This window comes from Mirounga leonina, unplaced genomic scaffold, assembly GCF_011800145.1.
Source record: "Mirounga leonina isolate KUSES-001 unplaced genomic scaffold, KU_Mleo_1.0 Mir_117, whole genome shotgun sequence".
Classification (NCBI taxonomy): Eukaryota; Metazoa; Chordata; class Mammalia; order Carnivora; family Phocidae; genus Mirounga; species Mirounga leonina.
In genome coordinates this window covers 6,627,326-6,648,926 of record NW_023270274.1, presented here as the reverse complement: position 1 = coordinate 6,648,926, position 21,601 = coordinate 6,627,326, and the positions used below count along the sequence as shown (strand labels likewise).

General features: G+C 39.1%; 1 protein-coding gene across 4 annotated transcripts in view; it reads left to right on the top strand.

The window, feature by feature from the left end:
- LOC118007302 (disintegrin and metalloproteinase domain-containing protein 17-like) overlaps window positions 1-21,601 on the top strand; it is a 51,242-nt gene that overhangs the window by 14,850 nt on the left and 14,791 nt on the right. For 2 of the 4 annotated variants that reach the window (XM_035000329.1, XM_035000331.1), the window contains exons 3-11: window positions 2,122-2,252; window positions 3,283-3,371; window positions 9,746-9,914; window positions 11,176-11,309; window positions 13,086-13,175; window positions 15,099-15,212; window positions 16,751-16,895; window positions 17,004-17,092; window positions 18,729-18,881. In XM_035000329.1, coding sequence (XP_034856220.1) covers window positions 2,122-2,252; window positions 3,283-3,371; window positions 9,746-9,914; window positions 11,176-11,309; window positions 13,086-13,175; window positions 15,099-15,212; window positions 16,751-16,895; window positions 17,004-17,092; window positions 18,729-18,881 — 1,114 coding nt within the window. Of the gene's footprint in view, window positions 1-2,121; window positions 2,253-3,282; window positions 3,372-9,745; window positions 9,915-11,155; window positions 11,310-13,085; window positions 13,176-15,093; window positions 15,213-16,750; window positions 16,896-17,003; window positions 17,093-18,728; window positions 18,882-21,601 lie in introns of those variants that run through there. The other 2 variants (XM_035000330.1, XM_035000332.1) reach the window with 2 other exon arrangements.

The following is a 21,601-nucleotide window of genomic DNA, read 5'->3' as shown; positions in this document are numbered from 1 at the left end:
TCGGCAGGGAGTCTCCTTTGCCCTCTGACCCTATCCCCTCTCATGTGTTCTCTCTCATTCTCTCTCTCTCAAATAAATAAATAAAATCTTTAAAAAAAAAGAAATGGAAGTGATACATATCCAGCTAAATGGACCATTAAAAATAGACATGAGGTGCAAACTTCCAGTCATAAATAAGTCATGGGGTTGTAATGTACAGTATGGTGACTATAGTTAATATTGTATTGCATATGTGAAATTTAGTAAGAGAGTAGATTTATTTTATTTATTTATTTATTTATTTGACAGAGAGAGACACAGCAAGAGAGGGAACACAAGCAGAGGGAGTGGGAGATGGAGAAGCAGGCTTCCCACAGAGTAGGGAGCCCGATGCAGGGCTCGATCCCAGAACCCTGGGATCATGACCTGAGCCGAAGGCAGATGCTTAACGACTGAGCCACCCAGGCGCCCCAAGAGAGTAGATCTTAAAAGTTCTCATCATAAGAAAATAAATTGGTAACTATATATGGTGACATTTAATTAGACAGTGTGTAATATATACAAAAAGGAAATATTGTCAATTCAGGCGGATTAACACTAGTTTGTAGTTACTGTAAATCCTTAAATCAAAACTCAGATAAATGAAAATGCTAAAGGAAGTCTATAAGTACATGACTTCACATAATTTTGGTAAGATAAAGTAAAATATAAATTCTGACCAAAGGTGAAGATTGGAAAATCAGAAAACAGGAATTTTACCATCTGTTGGTCCTTATCTTTATAGAAGAGCAGATTCTTAGCGTAGAAAACAAAGTGCAAATTCAGTGATTTTTCTAGAAAGAATGTTAAGTAAAAGTAATATTAAGACTCCTAAAGGGCTCTGAAGCTGAATAGTGCATTTAGAATAGGGATGCTTTGTTTTTTTTTTTTTAAGCAAAGTCGTCAGCATAACAAAAAAATTGTAGCTGTGAATGTGTGGGAAGATAGGTTTTAGGTGAACAGGAGAAGATGTTCTAAGGATTTTTGAAATAATGTTCTATTGTCTTTCTCTTTGACCATTAAAAAACCACAAGAGAACTAAAATTACCTTGTTATGCTCAAAAAGTTAAAAATATTTGTTGCTATGGAGACAGTCCTAGTCTAGATTCTTTCTGGCAGTTTAGACTTAGGACAAACCCATGGGGAAGTAACATTTCATAGTTTCAGTCCCACGGCTGACAAAATTTGTTCCTGTGGTTGAGATGAAAAACATACCTTTATCTTTGGTGTTCATGGGCACATTGAAAGGGTAAATAATAATTGAAAAATTCTTGCTCACCATACACAGATTTTATGTCAGGACTGAAACTGGTAGAAAACAAAAGAATATCAAGCCAACTAAAGAGCTGGAGTATGTATTTTAATGTCTGTGTTGGATACCTTATATTTATTTTCCTCATAGGAATTGTGGATTAATTTTTTTCAGGATAAGTTCTCTTTAGAAGGAGAAAAAAAGCATGAGTGCTTTTAAATATAGAAAGTAGCAATTATTAATTTTGCACAGCAATAAGACCAGCTTGATTGGTAGAGGCAGCCCGTACAGGCTTTTGAAATAAAGGAAGTTCAGTTTCCAATTTCATCATTTACTAGCTGTGTAATCTTGAGTATATTGATTGACCTCCAGCCAGCAGTATTTACTGTGTGAAGTGGAGACAATGTAAGCAGAGTTTAGTGCAGAATAGGTATTCAATAAGTCATATCTAATAATACCAGTCTTTGATAAATTTTTCAGACAAGCAGGATTCCAACTTAAATTATCCACGTGTGTTTCCTTATTCTTCACGGTCTCCAGGAAAGATGAACGCATAAGCTGTTTGAATCTCCCCCCCGGCCCCAATCTGGTCTTTTTTTTGGTTTGCCAAATTCTTATAGCTAAAGAAATTTGTAAAAAAAAAAAAATTTTTTTTTTGTCTATTCGTCTTTATAGGTGATATAATGCTGAGTACCTAGTAAAACAGTAGTTATAACTTGCATAGTGTTTTATTAATGTCAGCTCTCTGTCAACTTATTTTTTAAGTAAGTTTAATTTTATGTGCTTAGAGTAAAATTTTATGTGAAAATTTTATGTGCTTAGAGTAAAATATGGATGCATTCTTTCTTTAGGCATTTTAAATTATACCTGACATCAAGTACTGAGCGCTTTTCCCAAAATTTCAAAGTCGTGGTGGTAGATGGTAAAGATGAAAGTGAGTACACCGTCAAATGGCAGGATTTCTTCAGCGGACATGTGGTTGGTTAGTATGGACTTGTTTGTTTGCCTTTGTGTCTTCGGGTGTTAGGTATCCAGATCTAGTTTGATTGCATATTTCTTGGTGGGAGGAAAAAGGGATGTCAAAGAAGTGCTATTCTTTGTTTTATCTGAGTTATATAAATTTGGAAAGAGGAACATTCAGACAGGAGGAGATGGGGATTATCTTAGCATGTATACTAATTGTCTATTTTAATGATTAAAATGAATTTTCTCCCAGTTGATAAGAATTTAACTTCCTCTTGTCTCCAGGGAAGGATTGTAGGCTTCCCTTATGAGATTTTAAACAGGGAAGCTAGGAGATAAAATAATTGACTTTAGGATTCCGTTATTTATTTAAGACAGTATATCAAATGAACAATTGAGGCTTACTTCTGGAACTTCCTCTGCAGAAAAAAGAAATGGCATTAAAATCTGCAAATAGTGCAATTCAAGCCCTGTGTATTCCAGATCATGCTTTCTGCCTCCTCTTTGTTCTTTTGTTTGTTTTTTCTTTCTCTTTCTTTCTTTCTCTCTTTCTCTTTTTTGGGGGGGGAGTGGGGGTGCAGAGGGAGAGAGAGAATCCTAAGCAGGCTGCACACCTAGCACAGAGCCTATGGGGGGCTTGATCTCACAACTGAGATCATGACCTGGGCTGAAATTAAGAGTTGGATGCTTAACCAGCTGAGCCACCCAGGCGCCCTCCTCTTAGTTCTTTCTTAACTTATAATAGGTGAAGTTATTTCGGAAGGACATGTACACGTTTGTTTTTGGTTTTGCTCTATAACACACTCTAGGTAATTCTTACAGGAGGATTGAGGGAAAGAGAAAGGTTTCAAATGAGTTGAGGCTACTCTTTAGGAGTGTGAATATCTTGCTTTTTGCTGGGGCCTGTGTTTCTTTGTGGTAGATTTCTATAGTACCTAGGCAAATTCCACTCTGATGAAGGACCTGATTGATTTTTACTGACAGTAGTGCATAGTTTATTTTTTGATATAAGTATTTCTTAATGATGGAATTTTTTTTTTTCTCTTAAGGTGAGCCTGACTCTAGAGTTCTAGCCCACATAGGAGATGATGATATTACAATAAGAATCAACACAGATGGGGCAGAATATAATATAGAGGTAAATCTATATGTACTTTTTTTTTAGGGGGGGAGCTGTTAAAACCGTTTACCAGTTTTAAGAAGACAAAGGTCTTTAACTATACTTCTTTTTTTCCTTGTGTCTAAAGTTTTTACCAGTGAAGTAGATGATTTTTTTATAAAAAAAAAAAAAAAAAGGTAATATTTTTTACATGTCTGAGAGGCTGTCATAAGATACACCCTGTATTTCTAAGTGCCATGATTGAGAGAAAGTTGCATGTGTGGAGTGGATAATGGGAAGAGAAAACTTTCTTTCCTGATTCATTCTTTAATTCTTTCTCTGATAATCCTCCTATAAGTGTAAATGTTCTCAAAGACAAAAGTCAGGTCTTCTTTCTCCCGTTCCCTCCTAGACGCTCAGGAAATACAAGAGCAATAAAAGGTGAGAGTTTGTAGTCTGAGAAGTTAAAAGAGGAAACTAGGAAACTCAGGCTCTGGCCACTCTTCCACTGAAGTACTAGCAGTAGAAACCAAGAACGATATATAACCATGTGTCTGATACTAGTCCAGAAAACAAAATGTTTGCCACAGATTTGTGGATTGAAGTGCTTCTGTTTCTAGGAAGATGAGACTACTCTGGGTAGTAGTGACATCACCAAAACAGAGCACCTGTGGGAAAACAGCAATTAAGGTTGGTCAGAATGAAAGTTTCATGTGTATCTGAGTGCTGATTGGGTTAAGACCGCATGCTGGTGCTATAAATACTATAACTTTTAATAACATCCAGACTGTATGGCCACTAGTCATTTGTCCATCATTGTGAAAGAGAAATGTCTGTCTCTGGCCTTGCGATCTATTTTGGTCTGGCTAGTATGTAGTCTATCTAATGTCAATGTTGTGGGGAGTCTAGCTTACCAGAGTCAGAAAATTAGCACAAATTAAATGAGCATGTACTCCAAAATAGGCAAATCAATTAAGTCTTAAATTTGCTTAATCTTTTAGCTAGTTCGTTTTTTAAAAGTACCGTTATTTTAAAAATACTCCCTGAAATTTTCAGAAAATAGAATATCTAAAATCTAACTACTGGGAGATAGAACTACTGTTAACATTTTGATGAGTATCCTTCCAAATTTTTTTCTGTACATGTATACACAAATAAGTGGTTGTACGGACTTTTTCCTCTAACATTAGGACCATACAGTATGTACAGTTTGTTATCATGCATTTTTTTAAAAAGATTATTTATCTGAGGGGGCGAGAGTGAGAGCGAGAGAGAGAGAGCACAAGCGACGGGGAGGGGCCAGGGGAGAGGGAGAAACAGACTCCCCGCTGAGCGGGGAGCTGGACACGGGACTGGATTCCAGAGCCCGGGATCATGACCTGAGCCGAAGGCAGCCACTCAACCAATTGAGCCACCCAGGCACCCTTGTATTTTTTGTTTAATTTTTTATTTGAATTCAGTTTAGTTAGCATATACTATAATGCATTTTTAAAAATTTAACTATAATTATGAATATTTTTCCATATTAATAAATGAAGATCTAAATTGGGTTTTTAAAAAATATTTTGTTTGACAGCACACAGGCAGGGGGAGCGGCAGGCAGAGGGAGAGGGAGAAGCAGGTTTTCTGCTGAGCAGGGAGCCGGACACGGGGCTCGATCCCAGGACCTTGAGATCATGACCTGAGCCATCCAGGTGCCCCTAAATTAGGGTTTTTAATAAATGCTTGCCTGTTGGTTCCTTGAAACATGGTACCATTTATTAAACCAATCTCCCATTGAGGTTCATTTTTTTTGTTTCCAATTTTTGAAATAAAAAATGCTACAGGGGCACCTGGGTGGCTCAGTCAGTTAAGTGCCTGCCTTCAGCTCAGGTCATGATCCCGGAGTCCTGGGATTGGGCCCAGGGTTAGGCTCCCAAGCCTGCTTCTCCCTCTTCCTCTGCCGTTCCCCCTGCTTGTGTGCATGCATGCACGCGCATTCTCTCTGTCAAATTAAAATCTTTAAAAAAAGTGCTATGGTGAACAGCCTGGGCACACCTTTGGTGCGTGCATATAGTCTCAGGGTAGGAAACTCTGTAGGCTGTACCAGGGTTTCACATTAGCTGCTCCTGCAACTGAGCAGCTGCACATGTTCATTCCTTTCTCTCACTGAGGTGGACGTGGGTCGGGTGGTCCTTCTCCACCTTGTAGCTTGTAGCTTTGATGTCTGGACACATATCGTTTGAGGTTGCCACGGATGGGAAACGGAGCCAGAGAAGCCCACAGCGGTTTCTAAGGGCCGGACTTGGAAGTGGCTACAGCACTTCCACCCAGGTGGGACTGGAACTCTTGTTTCTGACCTGCCTGCAAAGGAGGCTGGGAAAGATCCTCTTGTCTTGTGCTCAGAAAGATAAAACAGTGTAGGGAATGCTCAGTGTTGTTTCTGCTTATTTCCTTAGAAGAATCTGTTTTTTAATTCAAAATGTGTACATGTAGGATCCAAGTTAAATTTCCTCAGATTCCTCACTTTTCTAAATAATTCCTTGGGGAGAATTAGCAATTCTGTTTCCAACCATATCTCCCTATCTCACTAAGTACAAAAATGGATATAATTAATATTTTATTGTGAGATGTTCACTTAAAAGTAAACTCAGCAGGTTTATTGAAGGACTTCTGCATGAGATTAGTAATCTTTTAATAGAAAAAGTGGTTTATACAATGGTAATTTTTTAATTTATTGCATAATTCTTATCTGCACTTAGGTATAAAAATTTTAAAATCTTAGACCTTATGTCTAAGAGTCAACAGGAAAATGTATATATCTTATTTTTAACACTTCACTATTAAACCTTTTTTTTTTTTTTTTAAGATTTTATTTATTTATTTGACAGAGACAAAGCGAGAGAGGGAACACAAGCAGGGGGAGTGGGAGAGGGAGAAGCAGGCTCCCGCTGAGCGGGCAGCCCGATGCGGGGCTTGATCCCAGGACCCTGGGACCATGACCTGAGCCGAAGGCAGACGCTTAACAACTGAGCCACCCGGGCGCCCCTCACTATAAGCCATTACTGATTTTATTACCAAAGCTTGCTATTTATATAAATAAGCCTAGGTTAAGCTTTAATTATGATTTTTTTCTCCCCACCTTTTTGCTTTGAAAATGTTCACATTTACAGAAGGATTATAGAATACCCTGTAACCCTTCATTAACTGGTAGCATAATACCATGTTTGCTTTATTGTTTCTTTTCCCCCCCCTGAATCCTTCGAAAATAAGTTTCAGACATCATGACTCCACCCCTGAGTGCTTTAGTGTGCATCTCCTAACAGTAAAGGTATTCTTCTACATAGCCACAATAACAGTAACACACCTGAGTAAACAAAAATAATTCTGTAATATTATTTAAAAACGCATAGTCAAAATCTCCAGTCATCCTCAAAATCTCCTTCATAGATTCCCCTCCACCCCCACCCCCAATTTAGGGTCCAAGAGGTTCTTGCCTCTTATTTAGTTATTCATCAGATGACTTTTTTCTGGCAACTTGTTAATAATGGTGAAAATAGGATTTGCTTTTACTAGGAGTAATAGTAACTACTTTTATCTTGAAATCTTAATATATAACTGGATTCATTATTTTACATTATCTTCAAGATAGGTGTATCAGTACTTTACCCAATGAAAAAAGTTATCTTCAGATAAGTTACTTGTTGAAGGCACACAATGCAGGTACAGTTGAGGTTTGAACCTGGGTATTTCTGATCCCAAATCCTGCTCTCTTTTTCTGTGTCTGACTGACTACATCAGGAAACTCTTAATCTGAATTTAGAAATGGTTGATCCAAAAGAAAACATTTTTCTCTTTTCCTATTCGTAGGCCAAATGGGGTTGGTTAGGTAACTTTCTGAGGTTTCTGCTAGCTCTGCAGCTCATTGTTTCTTAAATCTACCTCATACGTGGATTATGAAAGAAGATCCACACACATACATTTGACCTTTGAACAACCTGGATTTTGAACTACATGGGTCCACTTATATGCAGATCTTTTTCAGTAGATGTATTGAAAGATTTTTGGAGATTTGCAACAATTTGAAAAAACTCGCAGATGAACCACGTAGCCTAGAAATACTGAAAAAATAAAGAAGTTAGGTATTATTGTAAGAAAATAGTATATAATACATCTAATGTACAAAATATGTGAATTGACTGTGAATGTTGTTGGTAAGACTTCTGGTTAACAGTAGGCTATTAGTATTTGTTTGGGGGGCACCAAAGTTACATGTGATGGGTTTTCAACTGCATGGGGGGGTCAGTTCCTCTAACCCCAGCATTGTGGGAGAGTCAACTATATTTAACAGCTTTATTGAGATAAAATTCACATACTCTACAGTTCACTTGTTGAAGTATGTAATTCATTGAGTTTTAGTGTATCCTAGAGTTATGGAAGTCATCACCACCATCAATTTTAGAACATTTTCATCACCCCCAAAAGAAATACCATACCCTTTAGCAGCCCACCACCCTTTGCTCCCAAATCCCCTAGCCCTAGGAAACCACTGATCCACGGTCTCTGTAGATTTGCTTGATCATCATATAAATGGAATCATAAGATGTAGTCTTTTATGACTGGCTTCTTTCTCTTAGAATGCTTTTAAGGTTGGGGCGCCTGGGTGGCTCAGTCGGTTAAGCGCCTGCCTTCGGCTCAGGTCATGATCCCAAGGTCCCGGGATCGAGCCCCACATCGGGCTCCCTGCTCCGCGGGAGGCCTGCTTCTCCCTCTCCCACTCCCCCGCTTGTGTTCCCTCTCTCGCTGTGTCTCTCTGTGTCACATAAATAAACAAAATCTTTAAAAAAAAAAAAATGCTTTTAAGGTTCATCCACGTTGTAACCTATGTCAGCACTTCATTTCTTTTTATTGCCAAATAATATTCTGTTTTATGCATATGCCACATTGTGCTTATTCATCAGTTGGACATTTGGGTGGTTTTCACTTTTTTTCCTATTACGGATAATGCTGCTGTCAACATTGGTGAACAAGTTTCTGTGTGAGCGTGTATTTTCAATTCTCTTGGGTTTATACCAGGAGTGGAATTTCTGGGTCATATGGTAACTCTATTTTTAACCTTTTGAGGAACTGCCAGACTGTTTTCTGTGGTGGCTGTACTCCACATTCTCACCATTTTACATTCCATAGTATATGAGGCTTCTGACTTCTCCACATCCTCACCAGTACCTGCCATTACCTATCTTTGATTCCAGCCATCCTGGTGGATGTGAAATTGTGTCCTTGTGGTTTAGATTTTCATTTCCATGATGGATATGGAGGGATGATTTCATATATCCATATATATATAAAATATAAGTGTGTGTGTGTGTATATACAATGTTTTTTTTGTACTTTCCTCACAAGCTGCCTAGTTTGGATAAGATCACCATCCTTTTAGGAACTTGGTTCTTGAATTGGGTAACCTTTCAAATATGTTCGTTCTGATTTACTGTGACCTTGCAATAGGGGAAGTGAAGATTATTTTTTTAAAGTGCTTTCCCTGAAAGAGAGAATGAGTTTTAGGCACATTGCTGCAAGTTTTCAGTCTTTTCTCCTGTGTATAAGATATTCACGGCAAGAAGATACTAAGGAAACAGGAATGAGAAGCATACAGGGCCAGAAGGCTCATCTCCCATTTGTTGCTGTAGGTCGTCACCTGGAGTGGGGTTGGTGTGCAGCAGGCGTTACATAAATGTTTTTGAGTGATGGAAAAGGTTATGCATTTCCTTTTCTGGATCTTTTAAAATGTATCATAATTTGTACAAAATAACACTTTTTTCATATACATATAAAACCAAAGGGTGAATAACCCATGTGTTTATTTACCAGCATAGAAACTGAGAAAAATTGAAATGATTTATTTATAAGATTTTATTTATTTGAGACAGCCTGAGAGCGCTAGTGGGGTGGGCGGGGAGGAGCAGAGGGAGAGGGAGAAGCAGGCTCCCCGCTGAGCAGGGAGCCCAATGCGGGGCTCAATCCCAGGACCCTGGGATCATGACCTGTGCCGAAGCAGATGCTTAACCGGCTGAGTTACCCAGGTGCCCCTGAAATGATTTTTTTTTTGATAAAATGACTAGTCCATTTACTTAAATGAATGTTATCTAAAAGCAAAGGATGATGGGGCGCCTGGGTGGCTCAGTCGTTAAGCATCTGCCTTCGGCTCAGGTCGTGATCCCAGGGTCCTGGGATCGAGCCCCACATCAGGCTCCCTGCTCCGCAGGAAGCCTGCTTCTCCATCTCCCACTCCCCCTGCTTGTGTTCCCTCTCTCACTGTCTCTCTCTGTCAAATAAATAAATAAAATCTAAAAAAAAAAAGCAAAGGATGTTGTAAGAATCGAGTATTTAGGAATTCTTATATTTTGCATCTCAATTATGTATGTTTTCTGTTTTAGCCACTTTGGAGACTAATTAATGATACTAAAGACAAAAGAATTTTAGTTTATAAATCTGAAGATATCAAGAATGTTTCACGTCTACAGTCTCCAAAAGTGTGTGGTTATATAAAGGCGGATAATAAAGAGTTGCTTCCAAAAGGGCTGGTAGACAGAGAGCCACCTGATGGTAAGACTTAAAAATATATTTCAAATAAGAAACAAGCGTTATGGCTGTCTTCAGTAGGGGTGGTTGTTAATTTGATTAGTAATTATAGAATTTGGCTTGAAAATAGAGTTTTATTCAGAAATTTCTTTAATTCTTTTGCCTATAATGTAAGAACTGAAAACACTAGAAAATAATGGTGACAATAAAGATTGGAAAAAGTCTACAGAAAAGGGAAATTGTGTAATCTGAGAGAAATTTTTTTTGTAAATATCAAAGAAGGATTGATAATACATAGTGTTTAAGTGGATGTGGAGAGGTGGGAAAAATTTTTTGTTTGGGATATTTAGAAATGACAAAATAATAAGTACTGTTGAAAACAATCTTTGGAAAAGTTTATAATCTTTGGAAAAGTCTTGGGAAAGATCACTTTATATATATTTACACAAATAATATTTATTTAAGATTTCTAAATTTTTAAGATTTTATGTGTTTGAGAGAGAGAGAGAAAGCACGAGTTGGGAGGGGGAGAGGGAGAGAGAGGGACAAGCAGACTTTCCGCAACGCAGAACTCCCATCGCAGGACTCAGATCATGACCTGAGCCAAAGTCAGACGCTTAACTGACTGAGCCGTCCAGACACTCCAAAGATTTTATTTTTAAAGTAATCTCCACACCCAATGTCGGGCTTGAACTCACAGCCCTGAGAGTAAGAGTCGCCTGCTCTACTGACTCTGCCAGTCTGGCGCCCCAGGACAGATCACTCTAGGGTCATTTAAAAACCTAACCATCTTGGAGAAATACTTTACTATCCTCATTTTTGAAAACTTAGAAAATATGACTAACATTTTAGTGTATAAATAAATTCTCAATTGGGTGTTTGATAAGAAAAATGACCTATTACCATAAACTCATTTTTAATGTCTGATTATCTTCATAGTTTTACCACTACTTTGCTTAATTTGTAAACTTCTAGAAGAAAATGACAGTTTCATAGCCCAACAATAGATTAGATGATTGTTTTACAAAGTACTTTTTTAGAGTTTCCTTATTTTAAAAATTAAGGAGGCCCTTTTCCTTGGTTTTGAATTCTAAGATTTTAAAACCTCATACTACTTTTTACTTTTCTGTCTTCCTCCAAATTGTTTTTTGGTTGAAGATATCTTTAAGGATACTAAGCTCAAATAATGTTTGTTTCAAAAATATGCTAGATTTAAAGTGTTACTATAAAAAAACTCCTTGTTTTGATGAATTTTGATTTAATAGTGCATACAAATTCATATTAGAGCTTGTTCATCGAGTGAAGAGAAGAGCTGACCCTAATCCCATGAAGAACACGTGTAAATTGTTGGTGGTAGCAGATCATCGCTTTTACAGATACATGGGCAGAGGGGAAGAGAGTACAACTACAAATTACTTAGTAAGTATCTGATACTGGATCAGGTCACTGGACACAAAAATCAAGGTAGGTAGGCAAATTCCATTTAAGAGAAGACTGCTATGGTGTGAAATGTAATGAAATGAGATCTGTTCCAGTTGCTCTCTTATTTCCTAAAATAATGGGGAGCTCTCTGAGGTTCTTAAATTACTCTGTAGAGATTCTAGTGTCAAATTTTTGAAAAGCCGTTATGCCCTTGAACTAATATTTTCTGCACATTAGAATTCTTATACATATTAATGTTTAGGGAGAGTTCGTAACATAGGCCTCCCTTCTTTATTCAAGTGATCTCTTTGAAAATAGCAATGACATATGGATGGATGGGTGCTCCAGAGTGGGGAAAAAAAGTATTTGTCTGAACCTTTGTGTATTCTCTGTTTATATGTATATTTCAGAGAAGATGGTCAGTTTGGTTTTTGTTTAAAATAGCTAATTGTTGGAATATAACTTCGTGGAGTAGATGGGACTTTCATGGTCATAACTAACTATAGGGCAAAGATTCAAAGGAAAGATTACAGAAGTATTGACACTGGGTATTTTGAGCCTTTATATTATAATTTGAAAAGCCAAGGGAATCCCATTTCATGGACATTTTTTGTTAGTATGATCTCATTCGTCATGATAACTTGGCACTGACAAAATGTTGTTGAGGGAATAAAAGAGAATGCAGCTATTCATGAATCAAGAGTGTAGGCCCCAAAAGACGCCTTTCTCATTGCCTTGCTTTTTCCGTTCTCTCTGTTTTATTCATACCCTCCCTCACCCTTCTTTCCCTACCCTTCCAGTGTCAAGTGAAAGAATTTATTATGAGGGTAGTAGGAGTAGTGTGTGAAGTCACTGCAGTTCTTGTTCCTAAGTAAGAGAGATTCTTTCTTGAAAAAGTTTCTTAATATGGGTTTGTATTAAGGGGTCTTAATTTACTTTTTTGTTCATTACACCACAAATATGAATATAATGAGAGGTCCAGTCTTAACAGTTGCATTTCTTAGTTTTACACTTACTATAAGCAAAGAACAGTTTTTAGATTTCTAATGTGCTTCACGGTTGCTACAACAAGCCTCATCTAGCCATTTTATGAACAGTAGAATAGTCTGAGGAAGAGATGGGTAATGAGTATTATGTTCTTACGTAGTTGGAGTCACCCTTGTTCCTCCTCCCCCCAACCCAGTATTCTCTGTCTACCTCACCTGCCATCCGAAAGCAGAGGACAGAAGAAAGGGGGACCGTCCGGTGGAAGCTCACTCCTCTTTCTCTCTGCCCAGTCCTTGGTGCTGGACTTTGTCCAGTGAGGGCCGGGGGTAGGTTGAGCAGCATCTGTTACTGCCCTTCACCTTTTTCTGAGGAAGGGTTCTGAGGTTCTTGCCGAGAGATGGAGTGGAGATGGACTGCTTCTTAGAAGGGCAAATTTTAGGTACACTGGTTGACTTTTAACTTTCATTATTATAGTTGATTGAAATGGCAGTTTTTTAGAAGCCTGTTACTTGATATTTTGGTTCATATGCAATTGATCACCTAAAATTTGAGATGAACTGTACCACTTCTTGATTCTAATAATAATACTCTTAAGTTTGAGACTAGGAATAATTGTTTTGTTAGTGTGATCAATGACAAAGAATAACATCTTAATGCTAGTTTTGTGATTGGTGGAAACTTGTACAGTGGTATTTTCTCTAAACTGACCATTTTAATCCCTGCAAAATTTATATTATGTTGCAGAGTGGTAATACATGTCTTTCTCTCACTCTTTTATAAACACAGATAGAGCTTATTGACCGAGTGGATGACATCTATCGGAACACTTCATGGGACAATGCGGGTTTTAAAGGTTATGGAATACAGATAGAGCAGGTATTTACCAATGGATGTGGATGTGGCTTTTATTACTCTGCTGAGTGATGTGATGCAGATATTTGTCACTTGTATTCAGAACCCAAAAACTGATCTGCGACTCTAATCTTACAAATTTTCAGATGCCAGTGATTTTTATCTGATAAATTGTATAGTGTTTTTGAATTATTTACAGATTGTGAAGTCTTTTGTTCTTAGGCTTATTATAGGCAGAAAGCCTTTTTAGGCTGCTGTGATCTCATCTTTCTCTGAATTTATGTTGTTTTTATCCCCTTCATTGTTTCACTTTTTTTGATTATGCTTTATGTCTTTAGTTAGAATGTTGGCACATATTGTTGAAACCTTAGAAAATTTACTCAGAAATACTGTGTACATTTGTAAGGCATTTATGCATATAGAACCAGTAGATCTCTTTTCCCCAGAATTTTCTGGTTTCTTCTAATCTGTGGATAGAGCACATCCAGTAATGGTGTATTGATGTCATCTTAGTTATATCTCATAGTAAACATTGTTTGAAATTGATAAGACTAATTAAAAAGACGTCTGAAGTTGGGTATTGCTTTGGACAGATACTTAATATGTAAATTATTATCTCTTGTTTCTTCCAGGCTTTTTGTACTAAATTAACCATATTCTTATAGGTTCTGTAGTATAGAATTTAGAGATTAAGAAACAAAACTTCTGAAATCATGCATCATACTATATAAATGTTAAACTTTTATAGTACTTGTATGAAACTAAGAGAATTATTTTTCCCTTTTCCATTCTCTTTTACTGTTTTGCATTTTCTTTTAAGTTATTACTTGAATAGGTAATATATACACATGGTACAAAAGCCAGTGAAAAGTAAGTCTCTTCAACCTCTGTCAAACCAGTCCCTTTCCCCAGAGACATCCATGTCACAAGTTTCATAAGTATTGTCCCAGAGATTTTGTGCATGCATAGCATGTGTATGTATATGTGTGTATTTGACACATGGTGGTATGCTCTACTCTTTTGCACCTTGCTTTTTCATTTTGCGAATATGTTGGTGATTGTTCCATTGTGGTACATAGAAAGCTGCCTCACTTGTCTAAAATAGCTGCATCATGTTCAGATTTTAGGGGCCCAATAAATAAAACTCCGTTTTGCCTTAAGAAGTTGGAACCACTTGGAAAAATAGGTGCAGTGTAGGAGATTGAAATACCAGCTTTATAATAATGATAATGGATTAGATGGTGTGATTTAGAGGTACAATCACAGTGGGCTTTTGTTTCATCCCAGAATTGATCTTGACCACCCGCCACCAAAGCCACAGAGCCCTCCCCTGTGAGCCTGCCACGTGGTGGCAGAGCAGCCCAGATTACACCCCTCCAGGCAGGTCTAGCCAGCGGAGAGGCTAGAAAGGGCTGAGCTGAGCCTGGCTTTGTTCTTTGCCCTAAACACCCTCACCGGTCGATAACGTTTCATCTCCTTCGGAGGAAAGCCTTTGTTCCCTTTTTATTAAAGCAGGATTAACATGAATTTTTACTGTATGTACAAGGAAAAGCCCCTGTTCTTTATAATCTTTTATTTCTACGGGGTGCAGTGACAGACATCTAATTGTTCTGTGTCTCTGAATCATTGACTATAGTTGGAGTGAATATTTTAGGCTCAGGGAACCCAGGTTCTCATTTTGTCAAACTAAATGTAGAGGAAATAAGAGTTTAGGAGTACATTTATAAATTGATAAGTCATTGACATACATGTTTTCCATAGCATATGCTCCTCAGTTTGTTTTTAAATGAATATTAGAGCTGAAGAATTTTACGGAATTTTGGTTTTAAAACATTTTTTCTAGAATGGTAGATGATCTTATTTTGAATAGCTAAAACAGTGCAGTATTATTTTAGTCTTGTGACTTTTTTCTGAAGTGTTCTAAGTATATTGTCTCTTTAAGTATAGATCCGCATTCTCAAGTCTCCACAAGAGGTGAAACCTGGTGAAAGGCACTATAACATGGCAAAAAGTTACCCGAATGAAGAAAAGGATGCTTGGGATGTGAAGATGTTGCTAGAGGTAGGTGGTGGAGTCCCAGACATGATGCTGTTAGTGCCCTTTGTGGTTTCTAGTACATGGGGCGTGTCTGCATCAATGAAGGGGCGCACTGAGAAAGGTCATTGAAAACCAGGAGCAGCCCACCCCAGCTGATGCAGCAGTGACCTCATCCCTGGAGCAGGGCAGACAGCAAGACGGGCCAAAAAGTTGTGAAAATGAAAAATGCTAGAAAGTGGTACTTCTTGATCTTAATATCTTTGAGAATCTAGTTGAAGTATTGGGACTTTAGAAAATGTATACTCAATATAAACATTTTTTGCACACCATTTTGTTCAGGTTTCTTTGAAACTTATCAGTAGATCTGTTAGGTCAGTAATTGTCAAACAGTATGAAAATGTATTAGTAGAAATATAACTTGAAGATGTGGAAGTTTTCTACAGGATTTAAAAATCTTTGTGACTGTATTCTGGTAATCTGAAGATAGCCTAAAACATTCTATGCCATATGATTCTTGCCTCGACTGGGTATGATTGATCCTTTTTGCCACATATTTTAGTGTCTTGAGTTTGTGTATGTGATCGCTTTGTTGTAAAATCACCTTCTGTGAAGTGATAGTGATCTTTTAATATGTTAGTAGGTGTATTGGTTTCCTGTGGCTGCTCTAACAAGTTCCCGAAAATTCACAGCTTATAACATTTATTTATCTAGTGGTTTCCATGGGTTAGTCCATGTACAGTGTGGCTCATCAGTCTCACGGGGCAAAAATTAAGTTTTCAAAGCTTGAGTGGAGTTAAAGGATATTACCAGCTCTTTTTCCAGGTTGAGATGCATAGAGTGCTGCATGTGTTCAGTACTCCACTTGCCGTCTCTGCGGTGACCCACTTCCCCACCAGAGCTTGAGGCAGCACCGTTCACTTCTCAAGAGGCTCGGCAAGGATTAGGAGTGCCAGTAACAAAGCACTGCAGACTGGTGGCTTAAACAGCAGAAATGTATTTTTCACGGTTCTGGAGGCTGGAAAACCAACGCAAAGTTAAAACAAAAACCCTAGGTGTTTTTGTTGGCTCAGTCGGAAGAGCATGCAACTCTTGATCTTAGGGTTGTGATACCGAGCCCCATGTTGGGTGTAGAGGTTACTAAAAATAAACTTAAAAAAAAAAAAATACATACAAAACCAAATAGAGTCCTTGAAATACTTTAGAGGGATCTGTTTGGTATTAGGTGCCGACATCCCCTGGAAGGAGTAGTCAAGCCCTGAGACTTCCAGAATTGGCATGTCTCCAGGACCAGGCTGCATGGCTTCAACCAGCCCTCTTGGTTTTGAATTGCTGTAAGAAGCTCCCAAGTTCTTCCCTATCCCATCCCCCTCCCCGACTCGATGGTACTCCACTTCTTACCTATGTAGGTGGGTGAAAATTGTATGTAAGGAGCACAGTGCTGCAGTTTTGTGGTTGCTGATGTAGAGCTGCAGTCAGTCATGTGGTATTTTCCAGTGTCTGCTGAAACATCTTTTAGTCTGATGCAATTGTTAGTCTAATTAAGAGTACTTTTTTTCTTAAAGCAATTTAGCTTTGATATAGCCGAAGAAGCATCTAAAGTCTGCCTGGCACATCTTTTCACCTATCAAGATTTTGATATGGGAACTCTTGGGTTAGCTTATGTTGGTTCTCCCAGAGCAAACAGTCATGGAGGCATTTGCCCAAAGGGTAAGTCTTCCATTTGTTGTGTGGTTATGTGAGAATGGCAGACTGATTAGATTGTATTGTAATCCTGTATTAAATAAGCAATTTGTCTCTATTTTCTTTGTCCTCTAGCTTATTATAGTCCAATTGGAAAGAAAAATATCTATTTGAATAGTGGATTGACCAGCACAAAAAATTATGGTAAAACCATCCTTACAAAGGTATGTTCTCTTATTTTTTAAAAGGATAGATTTTGAGTTTATTGTAGTAGAACCTCAGTTGTATATATTTATGTAGGTATCTTTAAAAAAAGTAATGCGTACTTTTGTTTCTGCCTAAAAAAATAACATGTGTTTTGGTGGGAAATGTGAAAATAAAAAATATAAAGAAAAAGATAAAAAGCTACCTGTGAGATTTCTTTTGAGACCCATCAGGGTCATTGTTTTTCCTGAAGACACCCCTCCTGGAGCCCTTCATCCTGTGGTTTCTCTGCAGACTACTTGGCTCCCAGTCCTGCAATGTAGCTGTCATTTGAAGACCTCCCCAAACTCCCTCATTTCCTGGACTTCATGTCCGTCCGTCTGTCAGTCCTTGCTTGCTTGCTTGCTTGCTTGCTTGCTTCCTTCCTTCCCTCCCTCCCTTCCTTTCATCCTTCCTTCCTTCCTTCCTTCCATTTATTTATTTGAGAGAGCAAGTGAGAGGGAGAGAGCACTTGAGAGGGGAGGGAGAGGGGAAGGTCAGAGGGAGATGCAGACTCCCCGCCAAGCAGGGAGCCCGATGCAGGGCTTGATAATGGGACTCTTGGATCATGACCTGAGCTGAAGGCAGATGCTTAACTGACTGAGCCACCCAGACGCCCCTGTTCTTTTTCTTGATTTATACCATCATTTTGGTGTAGCTATTTTCCAGGAGCTTCCTAAGAAAAGGGTACATGAGAGGCAAATTGAGATTTTTGCATATCTGTAATTGTGTTTAACCTTCTCTTAAACTTGATTGATAATTAAATTTTCTCAGCATTTGCAGACATCGCTCCATTGTCTTCTAGTATTTTGTGTTACCGTTAGAATCTGAAGTCATTCTGATTTTTTATCCTTTGTATGTGACCTGTTTTTTTCCTCTAGAAGATTTTAGGATCTTGTTTTTGCCCAGGTATATCCATTAGGAATATGTTAGGCACATTCCAGCAAATCCATGCGACTGAAAATCCAACACAGCGACTTAAATAAGAGGTGTGTTTGGTTCAGTCAACAGCAGGGTCATGGATAGCATCCGTGGGTGCTGCAGCAGCTTAGTGATGCTCTCAGGGAGCGAGGATCCTCCCAGTTTTTACTCAGCCCCTTTGAGCACAGGCCTTTGTCCTCATGCTTATCCTCTGCTCACAAGGTGGTTCTGTTCGTGCTGCAGGAAGGAGGACAGAGCCTCATCTGTCCCTTATAAAAAGAACCTCTGGAGTCCCACCCACTGGCTTCTGTTTATATCTCACTGGACAGAATCAGTCATGTGACTGACCTACCTTCAAAGAAATATGGGAAGGTGGCTATTTTAACAGAGTATATTGGCAACCTGAGCAGGATTAGGATTTTTTAAGGAAGGAAGAAGAGGAGAATGGATATTGATAGGAAATACTAGTTTCTGATACACTGGTAGTTTGGCTATGACGTTATAGTTGGTGTTGGTTTTTTATCCCACTGTGTTGGGCCCTTCAATCGTGACACTCCCAACTCCCACAGTCCTACTGCTATTCTGTTGTTGGTCGCATTAATCAGGACCTCATTTAAGAAAAGCAGGGCCTAGTTGGCCACAGCAGCTGACGGTTGGATATTAAGTCATAATGTTTACTTTGCATGATCCTTTAAGGAAGCTGACCTGGTAACAACTCATGAATTGGGACACAACTTTGGAGCAGAACACGATCCGGATGGCCTAGCGGAATGTGCCCCAAATGAGGACCAGGGAGGAAAATACGTTATGTATCCCATCGCTGTGAGTGGAGATCATGAGAACAATAAGGTATGTATCTCTTGGAGCATTTTTAGGTTAGGAAGGAAAGAGGCTGTGTTTAATTATAATGAGAGCGCAGAAAAACCTTCCATTCCGGGGATGGAACTGCAAATTATGAAGTACCTTCAAACTTGGTTGTGTGTTTTAGAGTGAAATGAGGACCATCGAATCTGGTTGAAGCTATCATTTGGACTGTTATCAGAGTTAATTGTGTTGATTGGGGCTATATGAAAAAGTAGTGATAGTAATGGCTTGTGCTGGAGTTCTAGATGGCAAGGTCTGGTGCAAGTTAAAAATTTCATGTCATTTCTTTTTTTTTAAAGATTTTATTTATTTATTTGAGTGAGAAAGCACAGGCAGGGGGAGCAGCAGGGGTAGAGGGAGAAGCGGGCTCCCCGCTCAGCAGGGAGCACCTGATGCGGAACTCGATCTCAGGACCCCAGGATCATGACCTGAGCCAAAGGCAGACGCTTAACCAACTGAGCCATCCACGCACCCCAAAAATTTCATGTCATTTCTTATATAAGCTGTTGTTCCTTTTAACTCTCCTTAATTTGCATGTTTTCATAAACTTTTGCAACAAAATACATAATTTGCCAGACTGTAAACCTCCGGGGGGAAAGGCCCTTGCTTATCTTGTTCACAGTTCTGTCTCCAGTGCCTAGCAGGGTACCTGGCACGTAGCAGTTTGAGTAAATAAATGAACAGTTTGCTGCCGGGGGTTTCTGAGAGTACACGAGTCCGTGGGAGAAACTTTAAGAGTGGCCACGACTGGCTCTTAGACTCTGACCTGAAAGTGCTCACAGACATCTGGTTTGTGCATTTCACTTGAAGTTAAGCAGCACAAAGCATCATGAGAAAAACATACTGGTGTTGTTGCCAAGTTAGAGAGGGCTGACTAACTGGGAAAGATGGTGAAGTATTTCTCTTGGTTTCCTTTTTCAAGCCAGGGTGTGGCACTTTAAAGCCTGGCAGGGAGCTAGAGGAAGGGATTACTTTTGTGTTTCCCTGGCCCTGACCCTGCTTTTGGAAGTTTTTCTCGTGTTTTTTTTGTCATCTTTTTCCTTGGCTATTAAGTATAAACAGTCTCTTCCTCTCTTGCTTTGCACCTTAAGTTTTGTATTTCCTCTGCTTGACAGCTTGCGCCTGAGGCGCTTTGCCCTCTTCGTTTGCCTGTTCTTCCGACTTGTCACATACCCTGTTGAATTTTCCTCTGTTTTTCATAGTTGTCTCTCTATTTCATTTTTTTTTAATTATTTATTTTTAGAGAGAGAATGTGTGCACGAGTGGGATGAGGGGCAGAGGCAGAGGGAGAGAATCTCAAGCAGACTCCCTGAGGAGCCCAACATGAGGCTTGATCTCATGACCCTGAGATCACGACCTGAGCCAAAACCAAGAGTCAGATGCTTAGCCGACTGAGCCACCCAAGCGCCCCTGTCTCTTCATTTCTAATCATGTACATTCTAGCTCAGTGCTATTCAGTAGAAGGTTCTGGCATGACAGAAACATTCTGTATTAAACAGCAACCCCTAGCCATAGGTGGCCATTGAGCACTCCACATGTGACCGGAGAGACCAAGTAACAATTTTAAATGCTGTTTTATTTTATTTTATTATTCTTTTTAAATTATGTTTTATTTAAATTCAGTAGTGATTGCCTGGGATTGGAGCTGGGAATGGGAATTAACTGAAAAAGGACATGAGGGACCTTATTGGGACACGTCCACAAGTTGATTTATCGTGATGGCTGCACCACTTGGTAAAGTTACTGGAAATCACTGATTTGGACACTTGAAATGGGTGAATTTTGTGATATGTAAAATATGCCTTAAAACTATTTTTTTTTTTAAGATTTTATTTATTTATTTGACAGAGACACAGCGAGAGAGGGAACACAAGCAGGGTGGGTGGGAGAGGGAGAAGCAGGCTTCCCGCTGAGCAGGGAGCCGGATGTGGAGCTCCATCCCAGGACCCTGGGATCATGACATGAGCCGAAGGCAGACGCCTAACGACTGAGCCACCCAGGCGCCCCATGCCTTAATAAAGCTCTTGAAAAACAACAACCACCCAGTGTGGGAGCAGAGGGGAAGTGGTGAGGGTACAGAGGAGTTAGGAAGCCATGAGTTGATCATTGTTGAAGCTGGTGAGGGGCATGTGGGCGTTCACAATACCATTCTGTCCATTTTGCAGCTGTGTGAACATTTCTCTAATAGAAAGTATGAAGTATGTGGTGAGGAAAAAGAAATTGTAATAGCCACATTTGGCTCCTGGCTGTAGTATTTACACAGTGCATTCTATAGTCATTTGCTTCTTTGTTAGGAGGATGGTGTGAGTACTTTGGGGGAAATTATCTTACTTTGCAGACTCTTGCTCTACAAGTTCTCCGTAGTGAAATTTTCCTGTGAGCTCTTCCATGGCCTTGTAATGACTTCTAAGGAGAATAGTGCCTGGCCAGAGCCTCTTTTTTTTTTTTAATTCAGGAGGTTGGGGCACCTGGGTGGCTCATTCGGTTAAGCATCTGCTTTTGGCTCAGGTCATGATCCCCCAGAGTCCTGGGATTGAGCCTCACATCGGGCTCCCTGCTCAGCAGAGATTCTGCTTCTCCCTTTGCCCCTCCCCCTGCTCATGCTTGCTCTCTCTCAAATAAGTAAAACCTTAAAAAAAATAAATTTAGGAAGTGCCCGTCATCCACATTGGGCATAGAGCTTACTTTTTAAAAAAAGAAAAAAA